Here is a 14,010-nt window from a genome sequence, read left to right as displayed (position 1 = left end):
TTAACTTTGCTTGCAAATCTGTACATTACTGGACAACAGCTGTTAGCAGTACGCGAGTTACCAATCTCTACGTGTTTATTGTTGTATTTTGTACATGAAAATCCTTAGATACATAATGCAATTAATAAATTGTCTTACTTTTACAACTAATATTTTGCTTGAAGTTAGATCATGAAAAAGTGATTTCGTTGTATTTTGTGTGTGAAAACTGTTAAGATAGATATCACAATCAACAAATTATCCTAGTTTTGTAAAAATGCCATTAAAGGTCACCGATATTTTGCTTCTAAGGTCACTGAAAGTCACTCCCCAGCTGTAGACACCATGACTTGTAATTGTCAAATTTTTGTACTACATTCGAGTATTCAGAAGATGCAAGTCCAAGTTTTGTAGACCTTCTATAACTTTCTAGCGTCGGTTGTAAATTATAAATACCCCCAATATACTGCACTTTTTCCAAGTAAATATTAGCTTTTTACAAACGTTAAACTTTCTATTGTACTTTGAATAATATATGTGACCATTATTTATAAGGAAAAGTTACATTTCTTTAAGTCACTTTGCTAGACTCTGATTATTTATTAAAAATAAAAAGATCCTTCAGAGATACTCATACAATTAGCATCACAATTAAAATTATCTTAGAGTAGAACAAGAACATTCAGTAGACTGATGCACGTTACTATGGCATCAAACAGGTCATAAATAATAAAAACAACCTAAATTAGAGTAATCAGTTTTAGAAAATGATTGAAAAAACTTATAGTTGTTTGGTAATGATCTAAAAACATGAATTGTACATTTGAAAACTGAATCAAACACCTATGACAAACTGATAAAAATTGGTCTATACATGTAATAACTTTCAAGGTTTCTTTGAGTCTAGAGGTCTCAAAATAAAATTGTGGATTGCTTGGTTATAATCGATACTTATGACATTCTCTTATTCTAAGTGTAGTGGAGTAAGTAAGTAATGGATTTTTGTTGAAACAAGTTATTTTATTTATACAAATGACAAGAATGTTTTTGTCCAGTATTAAATTTATTTTCTTTGGTAGCAGACGGTTAACGAGAACCAGTTAATATATTTCTTCCGTTCTACGTGGGAATATGCCTTGTTTCTGAGATCAGGATGGTTACAGGATCAAATGAAAAGTTTCTGAGAACATACAGGACACATGTTTATTACCAGTTCAGGTTGTGGCTCACACATATGGTAAGCTATTGAACATCAAGTCTGCATAGGCCACTAAGAATGCTAACATACTTATATCAGCATCCCAACAGAAACCATACAAAAGTTATAAATTATGCTAAAATACTTATATCACCATCCCAACAGAAACCATACAAAAGTTATAAATTACACAATGAATTGAGTATTAACAAAAACAATATTTTACAACAAACTGAACCAAAATATAAAATTGAAATACATTCTATAAGGAACCATAAACTCTTTGTAATTTACAAAAATGCATTTAAAATAGAAATAAATACAAATAATTAATCTGAATTAAAATAAAAATAAAAGTAGTATTGATAAAAACCAAATGGTATCTTTTAATATGAAGTAATATAAATATGACAGTAGTTTGAACTTATATTGCTGTATTGAACAATACCACCAATGATTCTAGTATGCACCAACAGTAATAGCAGATTTAAACTTTCAAAAATATTTTCCGTCCGTTTACTTATCTTGCCAATCATATACATCTTAGTTCTTAGTACGATGCAGCCGGCATTATAGCTATCATCTAAGTTTCTTCATTACTGGCCATTTTGTTTCATCAAGATCCATTGACAAGAATTGAATTGTGTCAACACTGTTTTTATGCAGTGTAAACAGGAAAACTTAGATAAAAATCAATTATAAACATCATGTATTTTAGATATCAACTAAAATGTGTGCCTCGCTGGATCCAACACTTGTTTGTTGTCACAAAGTACTGCAGCGAGTTCTATTTGCTTGCTGACCAATCAGCTTCATGATGTCTTGGACTGGAGCTATGTACAAACGGCCACTAGTCTCACTCTTATCCGGTGGGTGCCTGTCAAACTGCCTTTTACCACATAATCTACCTGGATCTATCCACCTGTAAGTTGCAGTCAAGTAGATCTTGTAGCAGTATATAAATCTGTCGATCTAGAAACCTCGATTTCTGCAAATGGATACGCATTGCCTGCAGTTCATTGTAGATATTCTTGCGATATCTGAGATAGTGCTGTGGAGAAATCAGTTGAGACAGGCAATAAATTAACATATTAATATTTGGACATCAGAATCAGGATACCGGATGGATCAGGGTCCTAACACTCAGTCAAGAGCAAATCCCAAAGAAATTGTCAGCACCAACATCCTAGGATCGGATAGAACCTCTCTTGTATCTTAAATCTGCAGAATGCAAGAGACAGGTGACAGTTATCATCTTCTCTGAAAGTAGATTTTCAATTCAATACCGATTTCATATAAAGTCATAGTGTGATAGTTTGAATATCACCGACCTCAACTTGTAACGCATTTTAAAGTGGCTAGTAAAGAAAATACTAATCGATCAAGAGAGTTCAAATTCCAATTATAATATTTCAGTTAGCGCAGTATCGTGTGACAATTACAAGTAAGCTTCGATGGATCCAATATACAAGTAACGTACGTGATCTTACGATGTTGGTGCTGACAATTTCTGTTGATTTGCTCTCAACTGAATGTCAGGAAACTAACCCATCATACGACAATTGTAACGAGATCGGTGTCTACAAAGATTATTGGGTCCGGTGTCTGCTGCTACTGACTAGATTTTGCCACAGCACTACCTTCGGTTGCGGTATCTTCTAACTGATGATGAACTGTAGGCAATGCGTTACTAGCTGCAGAAATTCTGAGTTCTGGACCCGTACATTAATTTATTTATATATTGTACATTGGATCCATCACATATTTTTAGCAGTTGTCGTAATACTGGACTGTGAGATGTCACTATCTCAATAGTTTCTCAACGACAGGTTTATTTATCACGATTAACTGACAAACAGGTAACAGGGTTCACTTTGTTGAACAAGTATTCTGCCGGATCTGAACTTTCTTTCACAGCTGGTGTTTTCTTTGCTAGCCATTCAAAATGTGTAATATAAGTATATATAAGGTTGGTCATATTCAAATTGTATAGTATAACTTTATATGAAGTAATTGGAATTTGGATTGACACTAACAATCTATTTGTAGAAAAGAAAACAACTGTCAGCAGTTTCTTGCATGTTTCGATCCTCATGGCACATAATGTTTTGGACTAATGTCCTGGAACTGCAACGGCCTACCTCCTATGAAGACTAGGAGTTGGTTGAAATAACATCGATGATGTATTAGCTAAAGTGAGATGCTTTTCCCACTCAACACCACATGCAGTAATATTAGCTTCCTACAGCAATAATTTGCACAAAATAAATGCCCAACATAGTAAATCTAGCATTGGCTTAAGACTTTATACATAATAACATTTATATGTAGGCCTAAACGTTAACATTACAACCAAATTTTAAGATAATGTTAGCCTATTACAGCTGAATAGTTATAGGAAAGAATGAACAGTTATTACATAAACACAAACAACCTTATAAAACTAAATAACATTGAATATAGGAACAAATTCATATTAATTAATATTTTGTTGGGAGTTTGTGCTGTTATTTGGTAATTTACTATTCTATTTATGTTGTATACATGTGATATTAAATAAATGAAACAAATAAAGAACCAAAGGAAAAGAGGTTGTCGGCTTTGTATAACTTTGTTAGTATTAATAGGATATTTATAACGTTTATGGCAAGATAGGGTTGGAATTTTAAGTTCTATTTTTCTCCACCTCAATCCACCCTCCTACATGAGGATTGTCTCACAGGGTTCGTTTAAATTTACATTTAGGTTAAGTCTAGCCTTGAATTTGTTATTGCTCAACTAGCTCACAATGGTCGATTCATTCTTGATACTTATACGCAACTAGAGTAAGTTATTTCAATTGGATTACCCCAATAAATACAAAAAAAAAACACAAACATTTTAGGTGTTATATGCAAAATTTTGATGTTTACTATATTGAAAAATAACAACTGTCATTCAAAGTATCAAAAACAGATTTTTGAGATTTTTATTACACATAAAACTGACAAATGGTCCCCATTTAAGCTTTACTGTTAAAATAGTTTCTTAGATTTTGGTCCAATCATATCGGATTAGCAGGACTCTACAGGAAATTATTCTATTTTTACTTGAAATCTATTTTCCAATGCATTTAGATTAGCAGGATCCTACTGTAAATCGGTAACATCTACCCTATTTTTACTTAAAATGTATTCAAATACCACAAACTATAATGCTAAAAGTTACAATACAATTTAATTCATCCCAATACAACACAATTTACTCATAATTATTAATTATTTTCTTCACAGTTTAACTTTTCAGCGATAATTTTCCTTTCTCTATATAAATGTATCTTACAAAATCAACTTATATTGATGTAAGGGAAGTTGAAAACTTTTTGAGTAGAAAGAATTATCTTAAAGAATTCATTAGTTTCTGGAGCTTGTTGGAACTAATATGGTTTACATACTTTGTCTATCTATGCTATCTATTCATCACTCCTCACATGACTCAGAAAGGTAAAAACTTAAAATGAATTAAAGAAAATACAAAAATAACTGTTATACTCTTTGAAGTGTTTGAGGAGAGGCAAATACTGATCCTATATTTTGACTGTCATACTTCGGAAGATATACTGTGTATATATATATACTGATAATGGAAAACTTATATATAAGCTATTATAGAGTAAATTTATTTAACAGTAAAGAGAAGATTCCAAAGAAATAAGCTACAAATGATATAACAAAACTTGGGTCATGTAACTTTGATCTATTGGACTTTTGTACAAAACAGAGACAGTTGATGTTTTAAAGATCTTGGGCCTGAAACGACCTTAAGAATTCCAAGTTGATTGAAACAAAGTACACAATACACATGTGTAGAAGATTGAATTTGAGTAGAAAGAATTATCTTAAAGAATTCATTAGTTTCTGGAGCTTGTTGGAACTAATATGGTTTACATACTTTGTCTATGCTATCTATTCATCACTCCTCACATGAAATAGGAATATCGTTATTAATAAATTATGAAAGTTATCAAAATAAAATAAAGTAAAATTGCAAACCTTCAAAAAGTACATAACATCATGAATTCAACAAAAATATGAACCCGAACTGAATGCATTACACCAGGACAAAGCTGCCAATACAATAGAAATAAATAATTCAGTTATTTGTTGGCAATGGTCAAAGGTTCAATTTAACAGCTTTATGGTTGAATTCTAATCTGACTGTTAATACACAGGGGTGCCATTAAAGAGACCACCACAAAAGCTGGATATCATATCAACACTCAAGAGTCAAAACAATTTTTTCAGTGGAAAATAACAAAAGAAGTTAACAATTTCTCATTCTACCTATTCTATTCTCATTGGATAAAAACATGCAAACCTAGGCAATACAGGGGATTAATTTTAATGTGTAAAGATGCAGTGCTTTCTATGGCCTGTAAGTTGTTTGGGAGCAGATTCCACAGCTTCTGGTCAGCATAGGATAGTTTCTTTTCCAGAAGGATGTATAGGAAGAGCAAATCTTGAGCCATATCAAGTGTTGTATGAGTGATGATCTCTGCCTCTTTGTGCATTCAACTTATCAGCAAGTAAAATGACTTCTTGAAGGCATGATAGAGATATTGATGTCATTATGCTTAGATTTATGAAGGCTTCTCTGCATGATTGGTGAAGATTAATGCTTGCCATGGCTCTCACTGCCTTTTTTGCAGGGATAAGATTCTGTTTATGGAGGTGGATGATGTTCCTCCCCATATCTTATGTGCGACTCGATAAAGGCAAAATATGCTGTCTTGGCTGTGGGTAGGCCAGCGATACGCTTCATTTGACGGACAACGTAAACTCCTGAGGCAACTCGTTTGCACAAATAGTTTATTGCCAAGTCGTTGATTTACAGTACTGTAATGTTTTATTCAAGGCTGTTTACTAAACAAGGATATTGTGCCTTGCTCTCCACCTCCCTAGGTAACTGTAATCTGTTACCTGTCATAAAGCTGTTATTGCATTTTGGTGTAGGCCCTCTGTGGAATGGTTTTTTACTAGTAGGGTAGTGTCATCAGCGTACATTACAGTTGCCGTATTTTCATCTTGAATATGCCCTGGAAAGTCATCCGTCAGTAATATAAAAATTACGGGCCCCAGAATAGACCCTTGAGGTACCCCTCTGGACATTGGTAGTAGATTAGACCTCAATGTACGTGACACACTATTTGTGTAATCTGACTTGAGTTCGACCTTCCAAGTAACTTTTAAACCACGTGCCCGCTAGGTCTCTGATTCCCAAACACTCTAGTTTTTTGTATATTAATACCAGCGATACGCTTCATTTGACGGACAACGTAAACTCCTGAGGCAACTCGTTTGCACAAATAGTTTATTGCCAAGTCGTTGATTTACAGTACTGTAATGTTTTATTCAAGGCTGTTATTGCATTTTGGTGTAGGCCCTCTGTGGAATGGTTTTTTACTAGTAGGGTAGTGTCATCAGCGTACATTACAGTTGCCGTATTTTCATCTTGAATATGCCCTGGAAAGTCATCCGTCAGTAATATAAAAATTACGGGCCCCAGAATAGACCCTTGAGGTACCCCTCTGGACATTGGTAGTAGATTAGACCTCAATGTACGTGACACACTATTTGTGTAATCTGACTTGAGTTCGACCTTCCAAGTAACTTTTAAACCACGTGCCCGCTAGGTCTCTGATTCCCAAAACACTCTAGTTTTTTGTATATTAATACCAGCGATACGCTTCATTTGACGGACAACGTAAACTCCTGAGGCAACTCGTTTGCACAAATAGTTTATTGCCAAGTCGTTGATTTACAGTACTGTAATGTTTTATTCAAGGCTGTTATTGCATTTTGGTGTAGGCCCTCTGTGGAATGGTTTTTTACAAGTAGGGTAGTGTCATCAGCGTACATTACGAATGCTGTATCTTCATCTTGAATATGCCCTGGAAAGTCATCCGTCAGTAATATAAAAATTACGGCCCCAGAATAGACCTTTGAGGTACCCCTCTGGACATTGGTAGTAGATTAGAACTCAATGTACGTGACACACTATTTGTGTAATCTGACTTGAGTTCGACCTTCCAAGTAACTTTTAAACCACGTGCCCGCAAGGTCTCTGATTCCCAAACACTCTAGTTTTTTGGATATTAATTTTTGTTCCAAACAATCGAATGCTTTACTGTAATCTATGAAAAAGGCAATAATAAACTGCTCATCCTCAATTTGGTGAATGATGAACTCAACCAGGTTTGAGACGGCTGTGGTGGTAGATCTGTTTTTTAAAAACCCATGTTAGTTGTCAGTTAAAAGTTGATATTGAGTTATAGGTGATTCCTTAGTCTGGTTAGGGCTGCTTTTTCAATTATTTTACTAAAAGTGGAAACTGAATGTATGGGTTGTACAGTCTTGATGATAGAGCAGTGAGCCTGGTTTGTAGCTGATGATAGTTTTGTGGTTGCGTCTGTGTTAAATGGCATAAATTCTTTCTCTTGTGTTTATGAAGCTTTATTTTTTGCAATCTGCAGTAACACACTAAAGTAATTAGATGTTTTGTGTTTACCTGCTTTATTAATTATTAGAGAGCTACTTAATAATGAATGGTGAGGAGGAAACCTCAAAGGTGACTGTTGGAGTGGGTGGAACTTCCTTGGTGTACTGCCACCTACCTCCTTTGACTAGAAGAGACTGGACCAGAGCTACGCTTCTTTTCCACTGTGACACAACTGATAATGCTCACTATCCTTCATGAGATTTTGGCAGTAGGTGGCTCCTACCTCCTTTGACAAGAAAAGACTGGACCAGAGCTATGCTCCTTTTCCACGGTGACACAACTGATAATGCTCACTATCCTTCATGAGATTTTGACAGTAGGTGGTTCCTACCCCCTTTGACTAGAAGAGACTGGACCAGAGCTATGCTCCTTTTCCACGATGACACAACTGATAATGCTCACTATCCTTCATGGGATTTTGACAGTAGGTGGCTCCTACCCCCTTTGACTAGAAGAGACTGGACCAGAGCTATGCTCCTTTTCCACGATGACACAACTGATAATGCTCACTATCCTTCATGAGATTTTGGCAGTAGGTGGCTCCTACCTCCTTTGACTAGAAGAGACTGGACCAGAGCTACGCTCCTTTTCCACGGTGACACAACTGATAATGCTCACTATCCTTCATGAGATTTTGGCAGTAGGTGGCTCCTACCCCCTTTGACTAGAAGAGACTGGACCAGAGCTACGCTCCTTTTCCACGGTGACACAACTGATAATGCTCACTATCCTTCATGGGATTTTGACAGTAGTTGGCTCCTACCCCCTTTGACTAGAAGAGACTGGACCAGAGCTACGCTCCTTTTCCACAATGACACAACTGACAATGCTCACTGAGATTTTGACAGTAGGTGGCTCCTACCTCCTTTGACTAGAAGAGACTGGACCAGAGCTACGCTCCTTTTCCACGATGACACAACTGATAATGCTCACTGAGATTTTGACAGTAGGTGGCTCCTACCTCCTTTGACTAGAAGAGACTGGACCAGAGCTACGCTCCTTTTCCACGATGACACAACTGACAATGCTCACTGAGATTTTGACAGTAGGTGGCTCCTACCTCCTTTGACTAGAAGAGACTGGACCAGAGCTACGCTCCTTTTCCACGATGACACAACTGATAATGCTCACTGAGATTTTGACAGTAGGTGGCTCCTACCTCCTTTGACTAGAAGAGACTGGACCAGAGCTAGACTCCTTTTCCACGATGACACAACTGACAATGCTCACTGAGATTTTGACAGTAGGTGGCTACTACCCCCAACCTTACCTATCCTGAATACCCTGTCACTCCAGAAGCAAGCGCAAATTCTTTCTAGGATGAAGTGTAATTAGGGGTTTACTCAACTTCTTGTACTAAGTGAAAAAAACTGTTTCTTCTGCCATGTGCGATGTTTAAGGTCTAAAACTACATCTATCCTTCCCTTTGCATCACAATCTCCAGGAATGTAGCCTCTATAAAGGCCTATCATGAACCATTACATGGACTGTGAAATATCCAAAAAGATTTCTCTGGGACCACTTTCAAAAACAAAAGTGAAATATTTCTGAACCCCGTAAATTACTGTGCAACAGAAAGGTATCGGCCACCCTCTCTTGGTACCCTAGCAAGTCATATTGCAATGGAGGCACTACTGGGCATCAATACAGTACACCAAATAATAAACAATATCCGGTTTCAATTACAAGATTGTTATGAAAACTTTAATCATATTATTTGGTTCAATGAGATCCGTTATAAAAATATTAAAAAACAATAAAAACAAATGTTTTATTTTAAGAGATTGTACTTCCGTTACTGGAAAATGTATAAAAAGAAACTAAAAAATTAAAATTTGTTAAAAAAACAAATTAACATGTGAATGAAGTTGGTTTTGACAATTTGGGGGCTGACTCATATGTACTGCCCTATACTAACCCAACCTATGTACAAGCCAACAACGACTGTGGTGAAGAATTTCATTTTCTTTAAATGTACACGATTATAAGTTGATACGGAACTTTAAACTTAACAAACATTTAAAGATTAGGTACTGAAAATAAACTCAAAATTTCTTAGCTCAATCTATATCCCAATTATGTAATTCATTGGGCTGGTATATTACTAGAAACAAATTTCAGCTTATTGATGTTATAACTAATAATAATTATTGAGTTGGATTGAAAAATTCCAGGATAACCAAGAATACCTTAGTAGTCACTTGTGGGGGTCAAAGAAGGATATACTTGATCCTACATGTGGTAAGTAAATAAAAACTTCTTTAAGATCGAAACTCAAATAGAGGGAATGTTCAAAAGAACATAATACATAAACATATAATGTAAGTCTTAATAAAGTTTTTTTAATGAAATAATAACTACTAAAAATAAACCAACATAAAAAAATGATTAAGTCAAATCTTGATTCCAGATGTTTTAAACATTTTTCTAATTACTCATTTTGATAATTACCAATACACAGAACATACTATAAGTCAAATAAAGATATTCAACAGTTGAAAATTGTAATGTAATTCTATAAATCAATATTATACTAGAAAACAAACAATATATTGAACATAAAAGATATATACAACATGTACACATACGGATGGGTATATTAACAAATAATATAAGGTGGAAACAGTACAGCCACAATACATTGCACAGTAATATTTGTAAAAAAACAACTGTAAGAAAAAATATTGACACTTCAAAACCATAATCTTATTTTGCAAGTGTATATAGCTGAACACAGCAACATAGATAATGGAGAAAAAAATAATAAGTTAGACTTATCTACATATTGATTATATATATATAATGAATTGTGTGAAGAGAGAGTGTGAGAGAGAGAGAGCGCTGTTGCTAGGCATCAACTATAATCGTGCGAAATATGAAAAGACAAAATACACTGATAAAATAGCCTCTATGTCTATGAAATATACGAGTATAACACTGACCATGTCAACAAGTGTGTTCCGGTCAACATTTTGATAACACAATATAGTTAGTAGTGTTACCTTTCTCTCTGCATATGCACCACTGAGATAAAACTTCTTGTATTTTCAACATTTAACAACATAGTTTAGAAAAATAAATCATTTTCAAAATATAAAATTTATCACTTAAACTTTAATAAGGTTATATCACAACATACAATATGTACAATAAATTAAAAAATAAACTTATCATATAAATTGTGCATTGTAACAAATAGGTCTGCAGTACACAAAAATATGCTTAGCGTTTTGCAGTTGAAATGCAGCATATCCAGAGGGCTGTCGATGTAAAATGGATAAAAATATCACATATAACAAACACAAAACTCTTTAAAAACTTTCAGTTACATTTTCAAAGGCATTGGCGTATACAGTGTAGGTTGGAGAACACCCAAAACCGTCTAGAAAATATAACAAAATCCTCAGATAAAAATAAAATGTTACAAATACTTTAGGTATAAATTAAACTGTATATTTTAGGTATGTACAGTTTTCAAAACTGAAATAAAATAAATACAGATTTGTATTGGCTATTGAGAACATATAATGTTAAAACAACCAATTTCACTCACCATTTCTGGAAGATTCAGCCCACATTTTTTAACCACCTTATACTGATGGAGAGATTCCATACGGGCCCTGGCCTGGCGATGCGCAGTGGTCTACTTGTCATTTGGAGGAGTGGGGGTAACGCTTCCCCAGTCTGTATCGCGGAGCTGTGTGGTGAGGACCTCGCGCTTGCTTTTATACATTAACGTTTAAATTCAGATAGAAATATTTTAATGGTTACTATTGGAAGTATGTTACTGCCAATGTAAATTTGTCTAACATTTGTTTAAATAATCGAACGCAGATCCAGCTCACTGACAATAGTGACAGTGGCAAGCTTTGTGGTGCAGCGGCAGTCAGCCCCACCCCTCTTATGACGGCTTCTCCCACTCCGTACCACACCACTCCCCTGTCGCGCTTCTCAGGGCCCGTATGGAATCTCTCAATCTGTACCTTTAATACCAAAAATAAGAATTTAATCTACTCTCCCCCTCCAGTATAATGGGTTAGGTCACATGAACTCAAATGCTGGATACGCCACTGCTACAAGGAATAAGTTCAAATGCCCAGTAAGACCTCGATTAACCAAACATCAATCTCACAAAGCTTTTATTTACCAGCTTACTAGACTAAAGATTTGAACTAGTGTTTCCATTCAGTACACAGACTGAACATAAATTTCAGGTAAGAACTATACATGTACAAAACTAGTTTTGGGGTTGTGGTGGTACTTTTGGTACTACTGATTACTGACTTTGATGCAGACAAGAAGAAGCGAAGATACAATCCCAACACTGAAGGCATAATAGAACAATGAAAATCGTATTAAATAATGATTGAATCATCACTATCCAAGCTGTTATGTAGCAATGGAACTTCATTATATATTGAATGTTAAATACATAAAAACTTGTTAGTTGGTTTCTGTCTGGGAGCTGACGGTTTTTATCAACACTTTTTGGTAAGACTAGAACAAGCGAAATTAGGAACAACAACTGAACCAACCCTCATGCTAAGTTGTCTTGTGTTCAATTTGTCTATTCAGTTTAGTTAATAGAGGCCCTACTGTAGATAATTCTATACTTTACTCGTTATGTTATTATTGAAATATTACAGCATTGCAATATATCATTGCACTTTTAATAGTAAAACTGTGATGACACACATTTATATTATCTAGGGTAATATATACATAATCGAATTGCTATGAATTAACATCTTTTACAAATTTCTACTAAATACAATTCAATATTAGATTCAACCTAAATACTCATGAATTCTTATATAACAGTTGGTTGAAATATTTGAAAATCTCAAAAGGTTTTACTCTATATGAGTAGTTATAAAATCAAACTATTACAATTTGTACTACATAATATAACAAATAAACACTTGGAGGCTACTATTTCACAGAGCATTACTAAGGCGTGTTAACATAATCGTTTGTCTATGCATCCAACCACGGAAAACAAAGGAATTGGCAGCCACAAGTATATAAGCTATAACCAGTACCTGAGTTTTCGGTTTACACAGGACAAAATATTTACAGGCTTTCCGCTTTCTATATCCGTATTAAGTTGAAAATCTATTTAGTTCTAGACCTAAATACTGCTTATTTTACAGTATGAAAAGGTTAGTTTAATTACTATGTTTGATGACTATATTAACTGTTGTCAGAGGAATGAATTTTTAAACATAAGTCACATTAAATGTCAATACAATACACGTGTTTAAATATGTTATGTCATACTTATATTTTAATCAGATTCAGTATGTCTTACAGTATAGGAAATGATAAAACAGGAATACAAACCATGTAAGTACTTTTGGTATTTATTGAGTTTAGCGCTCCACTGATAACAATCTAAAATTAACTTTTTTTATCTCTTCAGAAGATCTTGGACTCCAGATTTCATGAGTCCAGTCTGTGACAGCACAAGATTTCAGACCGAAGGTGAAATGGACATTCGCATTATGATAACTAAAGTTTACATTGTTAGAGATATTGTACAAGTGGTATTAGAGTGTTATAGTTGGAGCTGGTAAACACAATATTCACTGTATCTTTTTATGTTTATTGTAGTTTTTGATTTTTAATTTTGTTGTATCAATAATAATTCCCAAAATTCTATTGAGTGCCACAACATTAAGGGCCAGCATGCAAAGAAATTAATTTCTGTTTTTTATAAAATTTTTTCTGATTATACAATAAAAATATCTGATTTAGAAACAAACAATGGTTTATCTTGACAACTGACAGGATGCCCTCATAGAATGTATACTGCAGACGCTTGTAGGGGTGGGTGGCTCAGTGATTGGTAACTACGATGGAGGGGCGGGGCCGGCGTAGCAGAGCCCAGGGAGGTGGAGGCCCAGGACTAGTGGGTGTGCCATGCCCTCAGGATTTGAGAGCTTCGTACATCTTCCTTGCCTGGACTCGGATATCTTCGTTGGGGTGTTGGTTCATCAATACAAATATCTTGCTCCTGATTTTCTCCAGAATGTTGACTCCAAATATGGCAGCATACCTGCTGACATACCTACCCATTACTTCAGTACACTGTTCAGGAACAATTACCTCATGTGTGATATGATAATCTAAGGATTTATATAAGTCGAATACGTAGAATAAATTATTCGAAATTTACAATCTATTCTTTTTTTCTAGTAAATGAATACCTTCAATTTTTCACGAATATGTATATGAACAAAAATATTTCACAGCTTAATAAAAGAAATTATAGAATAATCTATAGAAATATAAAA

At 34.6% G+C, this 14,010-nt stretch overlaps 1 protein-coding gene across 2 annotated transcripts in view; it reads right to left on the bottom strand.

Annotated features, from left to right (window-relative positions):
• Positions 1-10,029: 10,029 nt before the first annotated feature.
• The window catches only part of LOC124368758, a 30,206-nt gene continuing 26,225 nt past the window's right edge, over positions 10,030-14,010 (bottom strand). The window contains exon 8 of one of the 2 annotated variants that reach the window (XM_046826107.1): positions 10,030-13,784. In XM_046826107.1, the coding sequence (XP_046682063.1) occupies positions 13,643-13,784 (142 nt within the window). In that variant the 3' untranslated portion in view covers positions 10,030-13,642. The remainder of the gene's footprint in view (positions 13,785-14,010) is intronic. The other variant, XM_046826108.1, reaches the window with a different exon arrangement.

Source organism: Homalodisca vitripennis, chromosome X (assembly GCF_021130785.1).
Source record: "Homalodisca vitripennis isolate AUS2020 chromosome X, UT_GWSS_2.1, whole genome shotgun sequence".
NCBI lineage: Eukaryota > Metazoa > Arthropoda > Insecta > Hemiptera > Cicadellidae > Homalodisca > Homalodisca vitripennis.
This window is presented reverse-complemented; position numbering and strand designations above follow the sequence as displayed.